The sequence below is a fragment of the Pelecanus crispus genome, chromosome 5 (genome assembly GCF_030463565.1).
Source record: "Pelecanus crispus isolate bPelCri1 chromosome 5, bPelCri1.pri, whole genome shotgun sequence".
Lineage (NCBI taxonomy): Eukaryota > Metazoa > Chordata > Aves > Pelecaniformes > Pelecanidae > Pelecanus > Pelecanus crispus.
This window is the reverse complement of record NC_134647.1, coordinates 9,108,663-9,132,189: the sequence shown is the minus strand read 5'-3', so window position 1 is coordinate 9,132,189 and position 23,527 is coordinate 9,108,663. Positions and strand designations below refer to the sequence as shown.

The 23,527-nt window shown below is 40.0% G+C and overlaps 1 protein-coding gene across 1 annotated transcript in view; it reads right to left on the bottom strand.

The window, feature by feature from the left end:
• Nucleotides 1-23,527, bottom strand: part of NCKAP5 (NCK associated protein 5) — a 385,499-nt gene that overhangs the window by 80,931 nt on the left and 281,041 nt on the right. The window contains exons 8-9 of the mRNA XM_075710363.1: nt 19,386-19,424; nt 10,949-11,068 (exon numbers count right to left, since the gene is read on the bottom strand). Coding sequence (XP_075566478.1) covers nt 10,949-11,068; nt 19,386-19,424 — 159 coding nt within the window. The remainder of the gene's footprint in view (nt 1-10,948; nt 11,069-19,385; nt 19,425-23,527) is intronic.

The window sequence follows — 23,527 nt, the reverse complement described above, 5'->3', positions numbered from 1 at the left end:
AAAGCACTGATAATAATTCAAGATGCCATTACTTTGGCAGTCTGGTTTCCATACTTGTAATGCAGTAAGATGGAGTTTAATTCATAATATTGAAGACGCCCTTGTAATGCACGCAGGACACACACAAATCACTGCTCCTCCCTGCACCCAGACATCGGTTAGTGACTAATGAAACACAGCTTGCTCACATCCAGAGGAAGAAATTGCATGAATGCAATCTAAAAATGCTAAAAATACAGAAAGACTCCAGTCTGTCAATATCACACTGTTAAAGATTTAATGACAAAGGTAACTTTTCCTTTTAGCTTGTCCTTATCAAGAGAGATACCCAGACAGTAATTTAAGAGTTAAGGCACTAATGGACTCTTGAGTTTCACTGAGCATCCACGTGCTGATTTTATCTTGCAATACAGTATTTCACATTCTCAGCGAAGTCAACAGAGATTTAGTCAATAGTGTCGTGGCCTTTGGATGAGGATTTGAATCTCACCAGTATCCAAACCATCATTAAAGAAGATAGGTCATCTGGGAAACAAAGGAGGGCATTAGTAAAATTCAATACTAAAAGATGGGGTGGGTTCAGTAGATGTTTTATGACTCATTATGAATAGCATTTTATTCTAATTACCACCCCTTTCTTCTATGCACAGTATCCATAAGAGTATGCAAAACATAGAAAGTATATCACAGGAAAATTAATTTTTTCATAACAGATGGCAACAGAAAATACCTTTCAAGTAATCTTATGTGCTATAAACCACTTAGCATAATGTTAGTTTGATTCATTTGATGGAATCTGTAATTTAAAATTACTGGCAAATAACACCGACCTGATACAATCTGAACAGCTTAAATGTTACCAAGTAGAGTACTTATTGGCACACCTATTTTTAAGTAAAAGAGCCACAATTCCATATTGCTTCATGTCTGCAAAGTGCCACTACACTTAAATAATAGTAACAAAACCACAGTTATAAAGTAAAATACAAATGAAGTTTTATATTTATTGAGTGTAATATCAGATGAAATTAATCCTTTAGCTATTATGTTTTATATACACACACTTTTGCATTTATCCTTCATTTAAGTTTCAAAGGCTTAAGAAAACAAAAATGGACTACATACTTAGCTCCATTAGTGCAATAAGAAGAAAATGACACATCTGTAATAATAATGGTTATATTTCTATACTGCTTTAGAATTTCAATAGATTCCCACTTTACCACAACAAGAGGACCTCTAAATCTTTGAATCATTTAATTTTATGCATTCTTTTGGTATTTCATTTGGGAGTTATGGAGTGTGAAATATGCACCATGATGAGAAAACAATTATCTAGCACACCTGTTGTTTGTGCATATTGTATTTAAGCAGGGTTTGCAGTGGCTACTATTTTATTCCACTGTGAAATCCAAAATAGGGACGCTTTAAAAGTTGACTTGATGACATGAACTTACTTTCATATGTAACACATGGTTTGTACTTACCACATCACATACTGTGATAACATTACATTAGCTAATTTTTGTTATCAGAATGTCAGTGAGAAAGATTTTTCCATTTAGAAAGGAAACCTGAAAGAAAGACTCTTGACTTAAATACACCAAATATATATATATATATTTAAAAAAATTGCAAACTTCAAACCCAGAAACATATCAGACAAAAAAATGGATCTGTTGGTCACACAAAACATAAACACATGAGTAACTCACAGAGTTTTCACGAGGTTCACAATCTAGAATAAAGATTGCCTCTAACCAACCTCTATACTTACACTTGACCATTTATACAAGGATTTACACGGTAAGTAGCTAATGCATCTTGGTAATACATTCATCAAACAGAGCAGGTCAAAATAGCATCCAACAGGTTAAGCATTGCTATAGCTTAAATATAACTGCATGGAATAAAAAAAGCTATCTTTTTAATGCTTATTAGAAGTTTGAAGCACAGGGCAAGTTTGGAAAGGAATACAGCAATACTGTTTCATATTGTGGAACTCCTTCCTTTTTTCTTGAATTTATTCCCATACTGAATGTACACAATGATTGGAAAAACCATGAAGAACATTCTTGAACTTAATGAGTCCGCCCACATACTTGCTTAGAGTTTCAAATGCCATATTGGATTCCTGCCATCATGTGCATCATCACTGATAATAAAAATCTATGCATAAAATAAAGAGAACTCTATGGTTCACCCAGTGTCAGCTGCATATTTTTCTTTGTCTAGAAAATAGGCAGCAAAATCTTACTTTTATTGTTAAGGCCTGTCATGTCAGTACAGCCCCACGGTTTTCTTGACACGTGCTTACTCTGAAAAACTGTCTTTGCTCTTCAGAACAATGCCTATATATTTCTTCAAAACTTAAAAAATATTGTTCCCCTCAGCCAAAATCATTCATAAATGCTTCACCAAAGATCACCTGTGGCTTTCCTAAAGATTATTTGCTCATTTGATTTACTGTTTTTGGTATGCCTGTAGCAATTTATTATCATTAGGATAATGGAAAAAGCTCATTTTTAGATTTGGTATCTGAAAATTATATATTTAAAATTGTATCACAAAATGTCATGTTTGTGTAGATATGGAAAGCCTTTCAGTGCTTTTCTTTGGAACCTCTCAAGGCTAGGTAAAGTACTTGCACATATGAAATTCTAGCAGTTGGGGGTAATTTTCTCTTAACAACATTCTCATTCTCATCAGAACTACATGCCTAGTGAGCTTTAGTTAATACTTTCTTTTTGTTGAGAGCAAATTGGTAAGAATTTAGGTGCTGAAATAAGGGACAACAACCCGACAAGAAGGGAGATCACCAAAGCACAAATTACAGATGGAGCAGACCTATCAGGTCAGTTGCTCTAACTCCCTCATAGTAAAATACTGTTCTCCACTGAACCTCTAGCTGTGATTTGTTTGCTTTAGTTTTAAAAATTATGAGGGATAATGCCCTACCTCTCCTCTCATACATCATGCCATGGTCTACAACAAAAATCTTTGTGATGTTCCTTTATCAGCCTGAATTAGATTTAGATCCAGCAAATCATTTTGACAAATGTTTTATTTTAAGAATGAAAGTTTTATAGTTTCCCTAGTCAGAAAAGAGCACGTCAGGATTCCCCCACATTACAGACTGGTGTTCTTGAGGGACAAGAAAAGCCACCCCAGCCATTTTGCTCAAGGGATCTCACAAAGCTTCCTGGAGATCTACACACCATGGCCGTGATTTATGTACTTACAAGCATAAGACTCTGTGACTAGAGATGGCCTGTGGAGAGCCACTGCTGTGGACGTCATCCAGTGATTCTCAGTGTGCTCCCAAAAATCTCCTTATCTCAGAGCCTCCTTCCAGAGCTGGCTGGATATCAGGTATCAACCTAATTCTTTCAGGCATTATGCTGCTGCCATTCATGCAAAACTAGAAGTCATACAGTCTAACTTAGGGACGTTAGATGGCGTTTCTTTGGAGGCGGCTCTTTCCTTTCCTTCTCTCATCACTGACTTTGGTCACCCATTCATCTAACCAGCAGTCTCATGAACACTTTATTTCTGCAATGTTTCTTCTGCATATATTTGGAGCTGCAAACAGGACAAGTGAGAAATATGGTTTACAATGTATTATCACATGTTGATGATTTGGGCTGAGATTTGAAGCTTTGTATTTCTGTCTTCTCAGATGTTACTGGTGAGTGAGGACATGACAGAAATAGAAAGTAGGTACCAGCTTACTGAGATAATGCAAGACTGGAAATAATGACATCAGCATCTTCACATGAAGAAATGTTCCTTTAATTTGTTCTTGACAGTCTCAGAAAGCTTTGAGTGTTCCTTACTAGATCGCTATCTTGATTCCTGATACACAGAAGCATTCTTATAATTTCTGACTGCTACAAGACCGGATGCTCTTTCTTGGGACAGGATCTTCATGACAGTCATTGTGCACCTTTGGTAGCCTTGATCTGGAGAAAGCACTCCAGCAGGGCGACAGCCTGAAATCTTTTGAGAACTGCAAATGGTGTAAAAATCACCACCTCACTTCTTAGTAGGTGCTCTACTGGCAATGTAATTCTTGAATAAAGTTTAATGTACTAGTTTAAACTTAATATATCTCAAACATGCTTTAAATTTATGTGACTACCTTCTTGTCTGTTGATACAGCCCTTGAGATTGTTGTAACTTTGAAGAAGTTTTCCACTACTGCTGAAACAATTAGCAGATCTGAAATTAATTTCTCCTTCAAGCCACCAGTGCTGATACCTGAGTAAGTAAATATCACTACAGATACTGCAACACCTGATTTATATTTATGTGTTTACTGAGAAGAAAAGGACAGAGTTTGTTCTGGAGCTGGAACTTTTTAGAAAATTTGCAGATAACAGTACCCTGACAATCTGATGGATACAAAGGAACAGAAGTGAAGAAAGAAAATAATCAGGTCAACTGCAGGAGTTTCAGAACTTCAAATACAATTTGCTGATCTTGGTCTCAAGTCTGCCTGCTCTCTGAAGAGCCCAGAGGCACAAGGCAGGACTAGTTGCTGGCTTCTGTCAGATGGGAATTATGCCTGCTGCTCAGCATATAACGATCCAGTTATTTAAGTATACTTTGGACTGCTGACAAACTTTTGTAACAGTGTGTGATGATCTTCAGTTTTAATTTCAAACCTTCAGATACTTACTTTCTGAAATACTTAAATATTTTGTGTATTTGATTGCTGTAAAGCAATGCAACTTCACTTTTAACCTTCTGCATTCAGACATCATCATGTCTAACGATGTCTGAACCAGGGGTCAGACTCTGAGGCCAGATATTCCATCTCCTTTTGTCAGGTGTTAGGGCAATTAATTGTCGTCTTTTTCTTCCCATATATAATAATGTCATTGGTGCAATTTACCCCTTCCTGCTAAGTTGTACAACTGTTTCCATATAAGTATGTACAGCTACACTCTATCTCATATGTCAGGGCATAGTTGTCAGGTTATTAAAAGAGCTAATGTCAATGCAGTTATAACAAAGTGGTTATTATTTAAATTGACCTTCCGAGAATTCAGCGGACTGTGCTGTAGCATTCTAAACAAAATTCTAGACATAAAATTAAAAAATGTCCATGGTCTATGAGCAATTGTGCTGGTTTTCACTGGGGTGGAGTTAATTTTCTTCACAGTAGCTGGTATGGGGCTATGGTTTGGATTTGCGCTGCAAACAGTGCTGATGATAATACAGAGATGTTCCCGCCACTGCTGAGCAGTGCTTGCACAGAGCCAAGGCCTTTTCTGCCTCTCACCCCACCCCACCCGCCAGCAGGCTGGGGGGCACCAGGAGCTGGGAGGGGACACGGCCGGGACAGCTGACCCCCGCTGACCCAAGGGACAGCCCACACCGTATGGCGCCATGCCCAGCCTGGAGAGCTGGGGAACAAGAAGGACGGGGGGGACGTTCGGAGTGATGGCCTTCGTCTTCCCAAGCCACCGTTACGCGTGATGGAGCCCGGCTTTCCTGGGGATGGCTGAGCACCTGCCTGCCGACAGGAAGCACTGAATGAATTCCTTGTTTTGCTTGGCTTGTGTGAGCAGCTTTTGCTTTGCCTGTTAAACTGTGTTTATCTCAACCCACGAGTTTTCTCACTTTTACTCTTCCGATTCTCTCCCCCATCCCATCGAGGGGGAGTGAGCGAGCGGCTGTGTGGGGCTTAGTTGTCAACTGGGGTTAAACCACAACAGTAATAAATGAAACTACTCTAGCCAGAGAAACACAAGGCGAAAACAGATGCTTCAAGAGTCCTCCCTGCTTTGTTCTGGAGTTGATAAAGTAGAAGTTTTATGACGGAAATAAAATGACAATGAAAATATAGTTTAGGTTCATAAATACTGTAAAACTTATGATTAGAAATATTATTTTATACTTTCCCAACTATGAAAATTTTATTACTTGTTTAATAAATAAATCAACTCAATAAATGTTGCTACTTGCCACTTTTTAACACATTTCACTGAAGGTTCCCTGCATGCTTTATTGAAAAACTTTTTTGTGTGACAGCAAACTTCTGGGTGAAAAGTGAAAGCTAGTCTTCATGTATGGGAAGAATTCAGCTAACAAACATTCTGAATTTATGTAAACAGAGATCTATAATATAAACAAATTTCTGTGATGTCTATCAGAAGGCAAACCCTGACCCTTGTTATCCTCAGTAACTTTATACCACTCATCATTGTTGTAAAAGAAGGATATATAATATCAGAATCAGGTTCAATGTCATTAGTTATATATTCAGGTAGCAGTGGAAAAAGAGAGCTAACTAGAAGGAAAAGATCTGTGTCTCAAGACTGTGCAGCCTATACCCGATAAAGTCAAAACAAGTCTGTGAGACAACATAGCTAAGAAGTGGAAAAACTCGGTAATTTGGTGATTTTAGTAGTTTAAAGTTTCTTTGAAGAAAACACTGCATCATTTAGAAAAAATAAGGCAAAGACAGAAATATAGTGATATTGACATTTCCATTTAAAAGTATTTCATAGATGCTATACATGGCCGTGGGCAAAGCAGAAGTGTTGTTTCATCTAAGGCTTCTTATTCCTACTCTTGTATCCTCTATTTGGATTTTTCTTACCCCTTCAGCAACCTTCTGTATATCACCTCCACAAATTTCCCTCTTCACTTCCAACCAGTTTCTCTCTACCTAATTTTAAATCTTAAGCCTATTATTCTCAACTATTTCTCCCACTGCCAGGTGAAATACAAGGTGGCTCACTAACATGGAATTCCTGGTTTTCTTTTCCCAATCCTCTCTTGCTGTGACAGGCAGAATTTCATCTCTTTTTAGCAACCACATTAACTGAGGAAAATGAAGGCTTCTTGGGCAGAAGCTACTCTTTGCTAGTTTTTAACTAAAACTATTGCTCTTCTTCAGATGGTGCTGAGACAGAAACACTTTTACAAGGCTTCTTCATTTTAAGAAGAGAGATCGGCTGAATAACATAAAATTTAAAAAAATAGGTGATCAGGCTCCTCTTTATTTATCTACCCTAATACTGGCTCTGTAAATCACACCCTTCAGCTAGAAAGACTATCCCCAGAAAGACAGGGTAGCTTTTAAAATTATCTACAATATGAAAGAGGTGACACACACACTCCCCAAAAAGCTTGAGTTATCTCTTTTTCCTCCTTACATTTTGCATCAGCATTAATCTTTTCATGACAGGAGTGACATATCCTCTGTGTCACTCTCCCTACAAGCAGTAAGCACACCAAAATTTCTAGTAGCCAAGAACTTGTATGGCAATATACATAATCACATGCCTCAAGAAAACACACGTATTTCTCTTAAAATACTATTAGACCCTTTGATTTCATGAGTACTTACACTTCTTGTAAATGCATGGAAGTGTAAGACTTTTAGTAATAGTTTTACAGTGAGGGATTCCTGAAGCAGTCATGAAAACCTTACTACATGATTTTTTTTTTTAAATTGGTAGCAATCAGGTTTTCTTTTGATCCGTGTGAGAAGCATGAGGAGAAACAACACAGTGCAATCGGTACGGTATACGGCCCATTGTTCTGCAGTCAGATTCGGAACACTGGTACCAATCTTGCCATTGAAAAAAATGTGAATGATCTGATTTCTAACATGACGACACCTGAATCATGTATTACCTGCTTAAAATCAAATATACAAAAACCTAGGGCAACGGTGAATTTTTTTTAAGAAATCTATGTTTCTCTTAAAATCTAAGTTGTCAAGAATGTTTATGGTTTAAAAATAAGCTTACTCTTTAATACAAGAGTCTTCTAATGTCAATTACAGCATAATTTGATGGTAACATACAGTCAAATCATAGCAGTTGATGTGCAGAAAAAGTAACTAATACTATCTATTTTTAGCTTACACCCTCTTCTGCAGCATTCTTCAAGATTTTTATTTGTACTGAGTGTGAGTACTCCTAGGACGAGATTAGCATGTAAATAAAATTGAACTGTATTGTATCAGACAGTACAGGAAAGGTGAAATTAAGACCATGTGTCATGTCCCCCCACCCCACCCCCGTTAGCAGTATTTGCCCATTCACTTTGATTAGGGTCATGATTTAACAGGAATGTCCTTAACCACATATTTAGTGCTCTTCTGTAGAGAGACAGAATTAAACAAATATTTAGCTACTGCTCTAAATCTCAGATGTATGCATTTTCAAGAAGACATAATCCAAAATGTGCTTCAATTCTATGCAGGCACACAACAATATTTGCTTAATTTCAGTCCTAAGGAAACACGCTTCTTCAGATTTTACACCTCAGACTGCAGGATCACAGACTACACACCATTTATTCAAGTCTGGAGTACAGTGTGCTGGTTTTGGTTGGGGTAGAGTTCATTTTCTTCACAGTAGCTGGTATGGGGCTATGGTTTGGATTTGCGCTGCAAACAGTGCTGATGATAATACAGAGATGTTCCCGCCACTGCTGAGCAGTGCTTGCACAGAGCCAAGGCCTTTTCTGCCTCTCACCCCACCCCACCCGCCAGCAGGCTGGGGGGCACCAGGAGCTGGGAGGGGACACGGCCGGGACAGCTGACCCCCGCTGACCCAAGGGACAGCCCACACCGTATGGCGCCATGCCCAGCCTGGAGAGCTGGGGGAACAAGAAGGACGGGGGGGACGTTCGGAGCGATGGCCTTCGTCTTCCCAAGCCACCGTTACGCGTGATGGAGCCCGGCTTTCCTGGGGATGGCTGAGCACCTGCCTGCCGACGGGAAGCACTGAATGAATTCCTTGTTTTACTTGGCTTGTGTGAGCAGCTTTTGCTTTGCCTGTTAAACTGTGTTTATCTCAACCCACGAGTTTTCTCGCTTTTACTCTTCCAATTCTCTCCTCATCTCACTGTGAGGGGAGTGAGTGAGCAGCTGTGTGGGGCTTAGTTGTCAGTTGGGGTTAAACCACAACATGCAGTTAGAGGATAAATAAATTTCTGGAAACTCACAAATTTACTGGAATTTTTTTTTTTTTTGGTAAAAAATGACATATGAAGTGTTTTAACAGACGTTCTTCATTTTCTGATATACACTGTAACTTGCTCTCTGCTTTTTTCCCCCAGGGAGGTTAAAATCTGTTGATAGCAAGAGTAGGGACATAGCAGCAAATTTTGCTGCTCTCTGTAAGACCTGGACTTTGTGAATGATCTTAATTTTCTTTCTTCCTCCTCCAATAAAGACAAAGCAAGTGAAAAGGGGGAAAAAAATCTATACACTTTAGTTCCTGCCAAACTGTGCAGGAACAATGATGTAAAATATTTTGAATCCCTCAGGAAAACCTGCTAGATCATTTGGTTCTTTCTTCCACTTGATGCAGGTTCATCTCTTTCAACTTCTTTCACAGCAGTGACACAATCCAGTTTCAAGTAACTCAAGTCAAAGCATTGATCCCACTTTGCAGATGCTATCTAACACTTCTGTAACATTCCCAGAATAACCTGGCTTTATTGTTGCCACACAAGGAATTGGGAAGAAGAGCCATATCTGTAATAAAGAATGTGCAACGTATGACTTCCCTGCAATCTAACCCAATACTTACATAGACTAGAGTCAGACACTTTGGAAACAGAAAAAAGAAAGAAAGAAAGGAAAAAAAACCAAACAAACCAGGAAGAAGGAGCAGGTGATGTGACTGCCAAAAGCAGAAGTGGGCAATAAGGGTCCATGCTGTGGTGGATGTGTCAGAAACTCTGAATGGATAAAGATAAATCTGTCCTACACAGGAGTTTATGAAGGACGAACAAACAGGAAAGAAAGCAGGGGGCAAGGGAGAAGAAATCAGAAGACAGAAGGTCTTGACCTAGCAATACCTAAATCAACACAAAATCAAGAGACAGAACAAGAACCCGAGGATAACGCAAGAACCCAGATCCCTGTGATGGTGACCTGGCACCACTCTGCCTGTGCTTTAGAGTTTCTCAGTAAGTAAGTATAGCTATTTGCCCTCACCGTGGGGATTCCCTTGCCTTTAAGCACCAGCTGGTGAGCAGACCATGTTTCCTCAGTACCGATGAGAGTTAGCAGCCCTCAGCTGTCAGGCAACAGTGCAAGGGCCCAACTTTACTTTGAGATACAGATGCACAGCATCAGAGGATTAAAATAAGATACACATTTAATATCACTTACCTAGGTGACATGCCAAAATTTCTCCTCCAAAATGAATAAATTTTTCTCTAATAAGAAATAAAATATATTTCTAAAACCAGAGTTTGCCCTATTGTTAGAAACCTGCAACATTTTAATTAGTCCTCGTTTACTGTTCTCCTAGCTCATGGTCAGATTTGTTGGAATTTCTGCAAAGCAATTCCACTTCTACAAAACGATGATGAAGTGATGGATTAATTCACAATAACGGACTTTGCCAAATGAAAAGGGATACTGAAACATCTCACATCTCTTATTATTCTAGAATGGTAAAGGAGTGGGAGATCGGTCAACTGGTTTCTCAGCTACACCCTCCCATAAAACACTGGAAAAAAAAAAAATCACTCTAAGCCTGTGAAGATGTACTTAAGTGCTTGTAACACATATGGCAAAAGTTAAATAAATGGGCTGTCTTCGCACAGGAAATTACACTGTTCACCATCAAGCAGAATGTTAAGGAATCCGAGCTTCTCCCCTGCCGAGGGATAATGAACCCATATCATTCCATTTATCATAGTGAAGAAGCACCTAAAAAACTAAGTTACTCCGCAGGTGTGCTCCTTTCTCCACATTTGCTCATAATATGTAGTCATAGCTCATTGGCATACACCTTCAGTTTCAATGGTATCAGATTACAGATAACAGATATTCTTCTAATATATTAAATCTATCAACTGTCATTTCCCACTTACTGAAATAACCTTAAAAAGAAGAAAAATATTTTATAATTGTGAGAAACAGAAAGCTCATAGAATTCTTTCTGCAAAGGTCATTTCCTACCTGAAGAAGGAGGTCAGAAGCTGGTTTGACTCTCTGCTGGAAAAGCACACTTAATGTTCGATTCTGTTGTTCCAAATCAAAAACTCTTGTTTTCAGCTTTATACATTCCTCCCTCAGATCCTGCAGCACAAGTGAAAACAGGAAGATTAGAAGGCAGGTAACAGTAGCACTTAAAAAGCTCTAAGTAATGTCAGATACTAAGAAGTCCCCGGCTGTCCCCGTGTGTTGTAAGACCAACCGGCGGGGAAATCGACTGGCCTGGCTGAATAGGGAGCTTTTGCGGGGACTCAGGGAAAAAAGGAGAGTCTACCACCTTTGGAAGAAGGGGCGGGCAACTCAGGAGGTGTACAGGGATCTTGTTAGGTCCTGCAGGGAGGAAATTAGAAAAGCAAAAGCCCAGCTAGAACTCAATCTGGCCAGTGCTGTAAAAGACAATAAAAAATGCTTTTATAAGTACATCAGCAATAAAAGGAGAGCCAAGGAGGATCTCCATTCTTTGCTGGATGTGGGGGGGAACATTGTCACCAAGGACAAGGAAAAGGCTGAAGTACTTAACGCCTTCTTTGCCTCTGTGTTCAACAGCCAGACTGGTCATCCCCAGTGTACTCAGGCCCCTGAGCTAGAGGATAGGGATGGGGACCAGAATGGAGCCCACATAGTCCAGGAGGAAGCAGTTAATGACCTGCTACGCCACCTGGACGCTCACAAGTCTATGGGGTCGGATGGGATCCACCCGAGAGTACTGAGGGAGCTGGCGGAGGAGCTCGCCAAGCCACTCTCCATCATCTATCAGCAGTCCTGGTTAACAGGGGAGGTCCCTGATGACTGGAGGCTTGCCAATGTGACGCCCATCTACAAGAAGGGCCGGAAGGAGGACCCGGGGAACTACAGGCCTGTCAGCCTGACCTTGGTGCCGGGGAAGATTATGGAGAGGTTCATATTGAGCGAACTCCACAGGCAAGTACAGGTCAACCAGGGGATCAGACCCAGCCAGCATGGGTTCACGAAAGGCAGGTCCTGCTTGACCAACCTGATCTCCTTCTATGACCTGGTGACCCGCCTGGTAGATGATGGAAAGGCTGTGGATGTCATCTACCTGGAATTTAGCAAAGCTTTTGACACCGTCTCGCATAATATCCTCCTCGGGAAGCTGGCAGCTCATGGCTTGGACAGGCATACTCTTCGCTGGGTAAAGAACTGGTTGGGTGGCCGAGCCCAGAGAGTAGTGGTAAATGGCGTTAAGTCCAGTTGGCAGCCGGTCATGGGCGGTGTTCCCCAGGGCTCTGTTTTAGGGCCAGCCTTGTTCAATATCTTTATCAATGATCTGGATGAGGGGATCGAGTGTGCCCTCAGTAAGTTTGCAGATGACACCAAGTTGGGTGGGAGTGTCGATCTGCTGGAGGGTAGGATGGCCCTGCAGAGGGACCTGGACAGGCTGGATCGATGGGCTGAGGCCAACTGTATGAGGTTCAACATGGCCAAGTGCCAGGTCCTGCACTTTGGTCACAACAACCCCATGCAACACTACAGGCTTGGGGAGGAGTGGCTGGAAAGCTGCCTGGCTGAAAAGGATCTGGGGGTGTTGGTAGATAGCCGGCTGAACATGAGCCAGCAGTGTGCCCAGGTGGCCAAGAAGGCCAACAGCATCCTGGCTTGTATCAGGAATAGTGTGGCCAGCAGGAGCAGGGAGGTGATTGTCCCCCTGTACTCGGCACTGGTGAGGCCGCACCTGGAATACTGTGTCCAGTTTTGGGTCCCTCAATACAAGAAAGACATTGAGGTGCTGGAGCGTGTCCAGAGAAGGGCAACAAGGCTGGTGAAGGGTCTGGAGAACAAGTCTTATGAGGAGCGGCTGAGGGAACTGGGGTTGTTTAGCCTGGAGAAGAGGAGGCTGAGGGGAGACCTTATCGCTCTCTACAACTACCTGAAAGGAGGGTGTAGTGAGGTGGGTGTTGGTCTCTTCTCCCAAGTAGCTAGCGATAGGACGAGAGGAAATGGGCTCAAGCTGCACCAGGGGAGGTTTAGACTGGAAATTAGGAAAAATTTCTTTACGGAAAGGGTGGTCAGGCATTGGAAGAGGCTGCCCAGAGAGGTGGTGGAGTCCCCATCCCTGGAAGTGTTCAAAAAACGGGTAGATGTGGCACTTCGGGATATGGTTTAGTCTAGTCTGCCCTTGATTGGTTTAGGTGGGCTTGGTAGTGTAGGTTAATGGTTGGACTGGATGATCTTAAAGGTCTTTTCCAACCTAGACGATTCTATGATTCTATGATTCTAAGAAATACATATGCAACTTTTAAAATAGTACAAATCAGAAAAATGTGCTACTTCATTTTCTCTGGTTGTTTGATCATCACAGGATAACATTTAAAAAATCTTGTAATAAGAAACAGTAGTTTCTTCTTCTTATTATTATTATTATTCAGTAGAAACAGAGCTTCATAAATCAGGACCTGACACACTCTTCTGGAGTTTTCTATTAGTATAAAAAGTGACTTTGCTAGCAATGAGTTTCATTTTGCAGCTGACACAAAGCAGAAAGCAGCAATTAAGATATGAATATTGTAATAAACATGAGCTAAGGAAAAAGCATAAGCTATACCAAACCAGGAAGAAGTTCAAAGTGGTACTGTGCCTTCAAGGTACTCTTCTGAAGTATGATCCCCTTTGCTTTTTCTGGAATAACCAAGTCAGCACTTCTGGCTGGCATACTGTGGATGGTCTGTATCTTCCCCACTGTGACTTGCCACTGTAGAGCTGGCTAGGCCATAGTAAGACGTTGGTGCACCAAACACATGTGTTAGTATGATCCTGCCTGACACTTCCAACATGAGGTACCAAAAAGCCTTAAAATAGGCCATTAGAAGCAGAGGTGGAGTGAAAAACCTCTGCATCTTAAGACACAGCACATTACTGTTGAAACTGAAAGACACGGGTCTTTTAGCCAAGGCTGAGTCAGGTTCATTGTGAACAAGCCATAATGGCTTTCAGATACAGCAAATATCTACTATCTATCTATCTATCTATCTATCTACCTACCTACCTACCTACCTACCTACCTACCTATCTATCTATCTATCTTTAATGTAAGACCTGCTTTTCCTGGCCACTTGAAGGAAATACAGGATTTTATCAGAAAGAGGATTTTGGAGAGAGAACAGAATCTGACACTCAGCCTTCCAGCATAATTTGTGCAGTTGTCCACTCTGAGGTGCGAGAGCTTCATAAATCAGGAAGAGTGGTCTCCTAATAAAGATTACATACAAAAAATAATAAGCTGCTGCCATAAAAAAATTTTAAATCTCCAAAACACTTTTGCATATTCCTTTAAATTTAGGACAGTTGCTGCCCCATGTTATTGCCTAGCTGATATTACTTCCCACCATACGAAGGTGGAGAAACAGTCCTCTGGATCCCCGTATGCTGCACTGTCATTACCATTATCAACATGATGTCCTAGCCTTATGAGAAGACAACTCAGAGGAGGAAATTGTAGTCAGATGTAGCTTAAATTCTTGCCCACAGTTGCTCTAGTCTCCACTGTAACCAGCACTGCGTTTATAAGAGGTGAACACACAATAAAATAAGCTCATCTTGAGACTTTCAGAAAATTGTGAACATCCTTTTATGCATGTAGTGTGTATCAGATTTTATGATACTACTGGATGAATCCAGTTATTTTCTCTTGATAGTTTCTTAATATTTGTGTTAGGTGGCTGTCAAGTGGCTGTTCAAGTAAAATTGCTAGAGCCTTCCAACATGACCCCCAAAAAATCTTGGGTTTGATGTTTTGTAAAGCTCTAACGCTTTGATTTCTGTCAGTGAGACCTCTTATCTCTGGGCTTACACAAGGCAATCTCTATTAGGAAACTGCAAGCATCAAGACCCATCATTATCTGCCTTTCACAAATAATCAGAGAATTTAAAACAGGGCCTTGGCTGTTACAACAGTGTTCAACATTTCAACACTACTAAGTGCACTGACAGGGAAGAATTATTCACAGAAACTGACAATGTAGAAAAAAATTTAAATCTTAGCAATGCCTCTGCTCAAAACCTTCTATCTTACAGTTTTAAAACCATAAGATTTATGTTTCAAACTTTAGACTTTTTGTAAAAATTGAAATATAAGATAGTAGATTACCCGCCCAGATGCTATAAACTGTGCCAATGGTAATGCCACACATAGTCCAGAGGAGAAATGAGGCACATTAAGGTAGCAGTATTTTGGTAAAATAAAGTCTGAGTTTAGAAAGTTGAAATCCTAAAATTACCAATTAATACAACTACCAAACATGTGAAGCATGTAATTCCTCTCCTGTGGGCAAAATGACCAGCTATTAAGATAGCAATTTCCCAGATATCTAAGGTATTCCTATGGTTTCACTATAGTAATAGCTGAGCACCTCTCTATTCTTACTTCTTCTCTTCAATATGAGACTCACTCTTCTCCAAAATGGGATTCAATGCCCTCTTTAGAGGTTCCAGAAATACGCTGCTCTTCCTCTGAAGATGCTTCTTCTGTTTTTACACCTAATTCACTTCTTTTTTTATTTCATTGGTGAAAAAGGAGAAATAACTTTCATACAGAACCCAGAGTAAAAAACTGTTCTCCTGAATACACTCCTGTGGAGGAGGGTAATATGCAAACAGCAGATACTGAGATTACAAAACAATTTCGTTAAGTGGTGTAACTCAAATTTCAAACGGCTGATCCAGGTCTTACATGGAAAAAAAAAAGACAAAAAAAAAAAAAAAATCCAGTGCCCAGCACTCCTATCATCTCATGTGATATGAAAAGTCTTTGGGTGGAAGGAGAAAGAATGGATGCTTCCGGTATCAGAGGATACAGGTTTATCTCAAATAATTTCATTGTTTTTCTGACTTCTTAAATTTCCCAGAGGTAAAATTTTCTATTAGTAAGTGGTAAAAAATCCATATAATTTTGCTACATAGAATTGTGAAATTTTGCTGTGTGGCTAATTCAGCACAAATCTCAATTTAATATAGTTTCTCCATAGTCACAGTAAAAAAAAGCTTCTCATATTAGAGAAATTCTATATGTATTGTAACAAATTATATACTTGAAAAGTGCACATTTAAGACTGTAATTCCATTTCAAGGTTTCAGTGACATTGATGAATCACTCAAGCTTTGATCACTCAATTTGTGTCACCAGAATCTCTCAGTGGAATCACAGTCTTTCCACATACTGGCGAGTACACAGTGCTTTATTCGTTACATTACAGCATGTACTTAATTTAAACAAAAATTAGTCCTTGAGGGACAATTTCAAATTCACAGCAAAGCCTACGCAGTGTGCGTTACTGTATAAAATCACTCTTCTCCATTTTCTGAAAGCTCTCAGCTTTTCTTCATGTCTCCCTATGCCCCAGAGGTGTGTTATCTCACTGTGGCATGACTGGCTCTGTCTTACTGCTTAGCTGCACGACGGCAGATTTATCTGTTTACTAGTTACTATTTGGATTCTGATATCTACCTATTTGGGACTGGTGTGAGGAGTCCAATTTCCTCTTTATTATATGCTATTGTGTTCCTGTCTTTTCTTATAAAAGGACTGGTATGAATGGTGTCAGGAGCACTGTAACAGTTAATATTCATTAGCATTTAGAAGAGTACCCTCTTTCCTCTTTCTATGGATATTAAATTAGCTGTTATTACTCAGTAATAGGTAAGCAGCTGTTAAATCTCATCAATACTAAGTAAATCACTTTATTAAATGTATTCAAATCTGGTTTTATTGTATTCATATGAACTCCTTGGTTTCTACAGGTTTAGGAGGATTAATTACTGAGAAAGTATGTAGTCATCAAAATGTCTGACGCCTTTGCAAAGGGACTCAGGAAGCTCCTCTCTTCATTTGGGAAACAACCATAATATTCCCAAGCTAGAGATTAATATATTGAGATTAACCCTCTGGTAAATATTTAATCACATATGGTTTTATATTACAAAATGTGGATGACGATTTGGTGTGTATTAATACGAGAAAATGCCTCCATTTCCATTTAAGCTGTATTGAAACGCAGATTTGGGATTTTTTGAAAAAGAGCTGAATTTATGTTTCTGAAAGGTGTTACAGCAATAACTCTGCAGACTGCAGCCCTCTGATGATACACAGACCATAGAGCACATGTGTATACAGAGTACAGGAAGAGTTATACAGCACAGACAGCAGCAGTGCGAGCTTCCCCATGTGTTGTGGTTTGCACAAATCACCTCCAAGCTACAACACTTCCAGTTGCTGTAAGGCAATATCCCTCTTCTAGAGTAAAAGGCTTTGTGGTGCATCAAAAAACCACGGGATTGAACTATGATACTTTCATCCCTGACCTGCGGTAACAGCTGCGTCGCTGTTTTGTGTCCACAACTGCAGGTGAAGGGATTTAGGGAACGTTATTAGTTCTGGATTCCTGATGCTAGCCTGGGCCACAGGAATGTGTTATCCATATAATGGGCACCTGCACCCTCCAGAGTCTTGCATCACTCACCTACGGGTCACCTGGACATCTCTGTCTTCAGGGCAGGATACCCAAGAGCAGACTTAAGGGGATCAGAACATCTCCCTGCGCATCTTTTAATCTATCCAGAATATCATAAAATTGATTCACAAAAAATCTGCCCTGTAAGGAGCTGAGAAGGGTATCCAACCTTCTCCCTGATGTGCAGGTAGCCAAATGCAACCTTCTGCACCTATTTACCATTCACTTAGGTGCAGATGTTTATGGGTGCGGATGTTTGTCTATCCTGCTGTCAGGGCAGACTCCCCACTTTTAGGAGTTGGCAGAATTCAAGGTCGTCTTGTTCATGTCTGAGCCATGCAGCAGCCACCTTGCAGCTACGCCCAGACACAGCCTCCTGCCTCCTCGGTCCTGAGCTGCGTCCTGACCCCCCGGCTTGGCTTTGCTCAGACCTGCCTCCTCCCCGTGGACTTGCCCAGCGAACAGGGGCCCGAGGCTGGCCCTGGTCAGTGCCTCCAGGCCTGATCCTCACACTTGGTGCTTAGCATCCTGCCTGCCCAGCTGTCACCCTCAGTCCCTGCTCCCCCCTTTTGTGGGGGTGTTGTGCTGTTCTGAATGATGTCCATAACGGAGGCTTTGGAGCCACTCTCCAAAATCTACTCCAGTACTTTGCTATATTTGCATCTAGAAAGCTTTTGGGCGTGTGGCAGAGGTTTTTGATTATCTTAACTTGGTGTTTCTTGATGCATTTTAAGAACATTATTTCTTGTCCTGTCATTCAGTGTAGACAAAACAGTTTATATTCTTCTTTGTGCTATCTGCACTAAAAGACTGTATTTATGCCTCTTTCAGACTCGTCTTTTTAAAGCTAAATGATCCAAAGAATTTAATAATGCCACATTCATCAAGTGGTCTAGACCTCACAAAGGATAATTTCACGAATATTGAAGGGTTCATAGCTTATTATTATAGATCTCTATATTTTGTTTGTCTTCTCACCCCAACCAACAAAATGACATCATGGAATTACGTTCAACTCAAAGACCACTTTTTTGTAGAATTCTCCTACCAGTTATTCCCTACTCTCTTCTGGGCAGCTGATTATTTCTGCTTATATGTATTACCTTGCTTTTCTCCCTGTTTAATTTCATCTTACTTTTTTTCCAGATCACTTCTTCATTTTAGCAAGCTAATTTTTAATTTTACTCCTCCCACTTAGGTTCTACTTGAAACAACCACACAGCTGTTGGGAGTGAGAACAGAAACGTCAGCCATGACTTGATCCAGAACTGACCTTCACAGAAGCCACAGAGAACCTTTTCATTCTGCCAGGTTTGCAATCACCCTACAAGAATTTTGCCTGTGCAATACTTCCCTTGCTTACCCAGGAGAATGGAGCAGGAGGACAGCAAAATGTTTTTTAAGACAAAATACACGTTTTCTATTGCTGGTTCCCAGCCCGCAAGTAGAGTAGCAGAATTCCCATTCTATACACAGAGCCTTCTCTTTTACTCAGGGAAGCACAGGCCCACACCAGGAAGTCCTTCCTTCCACTGAATGTGAGTGAGTGTGCCAGCTATTGACATGCACTGTAGTTTATCTGTTTTACATTCCACAGGAATGGACTGTGGGAAAGACATAACTCGTTACGGATAGGGAATGGAAAAAGCACCATTTGGAGGAAGGATTTTCAGTTGCTATTGTCTCAATATAGGTAAAAAATAAAAATTGGATATGGGTCCTATATGATCAAGCCTTAAAGATGTACAGTCTCACAGATTTTTATTCACTTGGATTACAGAAAACTTGACTTTGGTCCTGACATGTGGCAGCCTTGGTAATTAAATGTGTGAACATCGTTTAAAAAATGTATACAATATAAGAATATATATCTCTCAAATGAACAACGAACATCTGCAAACTTTAAGTTACACCACAATACCCAAACCACAACTTACCTTTTGAGTAAGTAGAGCCTGAACAACTTGATTTGCTACCTGAAATAAATAAATTAAATAGTTTAAGTATGTTATCATGTGTGTTTATGCATAACGATACCTTCTTTTGCGGCTTTACACTCCACTTTCCATCTACAACCACCACCAATTTTAGTATTTTCATTTTTTACTAGTATTTTCATTTTTTACTAGTGTTTTCATCAGATAATACTAGTAAGAACACATGAAATGCACATCAAGTACTTCTATCCTAGCCCTCATTACAATCAAACGTGTATTCTATCAATTGCAGTATGACATGATGGGCATTTTGTTAACTTCTGTCATCTCTTCTTTAGACTAGATTAAAATTTCACAGTCCTATATGCAGCTGGTGTGCATCAGCACAGATTGACTGCATTCACTAGAGCTGACTTTTACCAGCCGAGGATGGAGTCCTGAATGTTTTCATGAAGTTTAATTGTTTCTTGATTCAATATTGACAAAATGGTATATCTATCATGACAAGCAGAAACCATAAAGTGCCACAGAAAATTAAAGTACCTACTGTCATCAGAATGTGGTTGGAAGGCATTCACACCACATAGCATAATTGACTTGAATGAGATTACACACCATTGATTTGTAGAACTATATATTCAACAGGGAATTTCTGAAGTTACTTATTTTATACATCCTTTCTAATTTATATTTACCGGCAGGCATAGGGGCAGGGAAGGGGAAGAAGGAGGGACAGAAAGAGGGACTGAGATAAGATTTTCTGTTGACAAAGTCTAACTTGTATGTTACTTTTCTAATGTAATTTAAAACTATATATACGTATGTTATCACACAATGTGTTTGCCTATATTTTTGCTAAATGCATTTAGGCAGAGCAACCAGAGATCTCACTCTGTGAAAAAAGAGACAGTAGTTATGATTTCTGTTTTGGTTTTGGCTTTCAGAAATTACAGTAAAGCATATGCAAGTATCACCAAATCTGCACTGATTCTTCTTACTCTTGGCAAATTAAAGAAAAAAAAAACCAACTGAGTTGTGAGGAAACAGTTGAACGTAATTCATTTCTGTAAATAATTCATTTTTGTTAGATCCAGAAGTTACACTTGAGTCATACTCTGAAAAAATTGCTTAGTATCAATTTTTTTCTCCAAATTGGTCCCTAACTTAAGGCAGCCCATGGAACAATGGCCCCATAAAATAGCTCTAGACATGATTTAACAGAAGACACAGACTAATATTAGAACAGTAATAACCAACAGAAGTAAATAAGTTACAGTTTTGAAAAAACATGTGCCTTGCCCTATAGGCTTTCAGGGTCTACATCTGACAGTGTTCCTTCTGGCACATACTTTTAACATCTGTTTGCTCTACCTGAAAACTGAACAAACCATATCAAATACATTATTTCTTTACTTTTTGACATGGAGTTACTTTACCAAGGAAGAACTAAAAGGTTCTTTGAAGTGTGCACCAGTCACTCCCAACAGAATAGCCTACAAAATTACTCCCATAGCTTTTTTTTTTTAATGGGGTTGTTGGTTGATGAGAAGCTCAACATGAGCCGGCAATGTGCACTTGCAGCCCAGAAAGCCAACTGTATCCCGGGCTGCATCAAAAGAAGCGTGACCAGCAGGTCGAGGGAGGGGATTCTGCCCCTCTACTCTGCTCTCATGAGACCCCACCTGGAGTGCTGTGTTCAGCACTGGGGTCCCCAACATAAGGACATGGACCTGTTGGAGCGGGTCCAGAGGGGGCCACGAAGATGATCTGAGGGCTGGAGCCCCTCTCCTACGAGGACAGGCTGAAGGAGTTGGGGGTGGTCAGCCTGGAGAAGAGAAGGTTGCGAGGAGACCTTATTGTGGCCTTCCAGTACCTGAAGGGGGCCTACAGGAAAGCTGGAGACAGACTTTTTACAAGGGCATGTAGTGACAGGACAAGGGGTAATGGCTGTAAACTGAAAGAGGGTAGACTTAGATTAGATATAAGGAAGCAATTCTTCACGATGAGGGTGGTGAGGCACTGGAACAGGTTGCCCAGAGAAGTTGTGGATGCCCCACCCCTGGAAAAATTCAAGGCCAGGTTGGATGGGGCTTTGAGCAAGGTGTCCCTGCCCATGGCAGGCGGGTTGGAACTAGGTGATCTTTAAGGTCCCTCCCAACCCAAACCATTCTATGATTCTATGATATATCACATAGAGGAGCATAAATGGCATAATCTTCCAAATGGGAAAAAACTGAACTTGCCAATGCATATGTGACAGATTTTCCAGCTTTGAGTGTATGAAGTTAGGTATCTAAATGAAAGTACCTGCCAGCGATCCATAGCTCCCATAGATCTCAATGAGATATGTAACTAGTTTCTTTACACAATGAGGTTACTTTATTCTAGCATCTAGCGACTTGGCAAACTGTGTTGCTATTACCATTCAAAGATTTTCAGGTCTGCATTCTTGGTTTTCATCAGGAACAGAGGTGGGAAGCCTTCAGTAAAATGTTCTGCAGTTACTAATTAATTTAGCAGTCAGTAAGTGGAATCATATCCAAACTTTTGCATTTCAAATGAGGTTGCCATTCCACGCCTAGAGCAGTCCTAGCGTCCAGGCAGAAATGAACTGCTAAGTTAGCAGATCTACTTCATTTTTACTTACACGTATCAAGAGACACCATGGATATGAATGAATAACATAAGCCAGCACTACAAAACTGATAGTCACAACTTCCAAAAACTGAGGAAACTGAGACCGTTGAAGGCAGAGGGTCTGACTTCTGAGATGCAGAATATGTGAAATTCCCACTGATACAAGGCAGAACTGCAGCTCAATTCCAGTAAAAAGCAGGCTGTAAAATGACTTGACCTGTGATTCATGCAGTTAATCAAGGTGAAACAAGGAATAGAATAGAGATGGCCAGTTCCTTAGTCTCCTATTATTGTAGGAGATGACACTGCTTGCCTTCACACTGCCTGCCTTTCCTTTGAATTTAATAGCCAAGATCTTTAGGGGAGGTTTCCTTTTGTGGATTGCAGTAAAAGAGATAAAAGATCCAACTTCACTTTTTCCTTACACAATTATGTTTACATATACATGTTATAAAGTAGTCTTAAGAGAAAAGGTATAAAAAAACCGAATCAAAGAAAAGGGACCCTAGTGTAACACCTATTATACCTTTTACAAGTACTGAGATTTTACACACCTGCCTTTAACATACAGTTTCATACGCACAAAGACATTTCAAGCGTACTAAAATGAAAAGTCTTATATTTTACTCAAATCTTAAAAATAGAATGCCTTTTTAAGATAAGTTTGTATTTTTGACTAGCTAATTCTTAAAACATCAGCAAAAATATCATCTACCCTAAGTTGCACAACTTCCTGCCTGTAAGTATGGCGAAGCTTGACAGAAATCTCAGCTGGCACAGTGATGTGAATAAACGTGACGTTACCACTTACCAATAAACTGACAGCTGAATTCCAGGATAGGAAACTAGGATTAAGCATGTTAACCTCAAACCCCAAAGGTACAAGAAGACAATCCTGGTTTCTGCATTAAATTTTTCAGAGACAGAAAGATACATTTATGGGGTATTTCTGAAATTAAATGAGCTCTTTGTTTATTTATGAAGTACTGAAACATTTCAGTGACACCTTCTTCCAAATACTGTTCTAAAGCTGTTTATATATACACTTCAGAGATGGACAATTACTTTAAAATTCAGTGAATATTTATTAAAATTCGTAAAGGACTCACTTCAGCTTGACCCATATTCTTTTCAGATTTCATCTCCATAACATTTGAGTTTCACTGAATTTTACCATGAAAATGATTACAGAGCATGCATTTTTAAGTCACAGGTGCAAGCATTCATACAATACTAAATGTGGGACATTATATGAATGAAAAGAACTATGTAAAATCATTGATAAAAAAAGAAAAAAGAGAAAATAATGGCAGGCATAGCTTTAAAAACTCAGCTCTGGTATCTTTTTGTCACACATAGACAGAAAATCGTGGTGGTTATTTTTACTACTTTCATATGCAGCTTCATGACCACTAACACCTCAGCAGAAAGCACACTGTGCATAGCAAGTGTCCTCATCACATGGCTGTAAAGGCCTGAGGGACCAAGCAGGGACACTGTTGGGA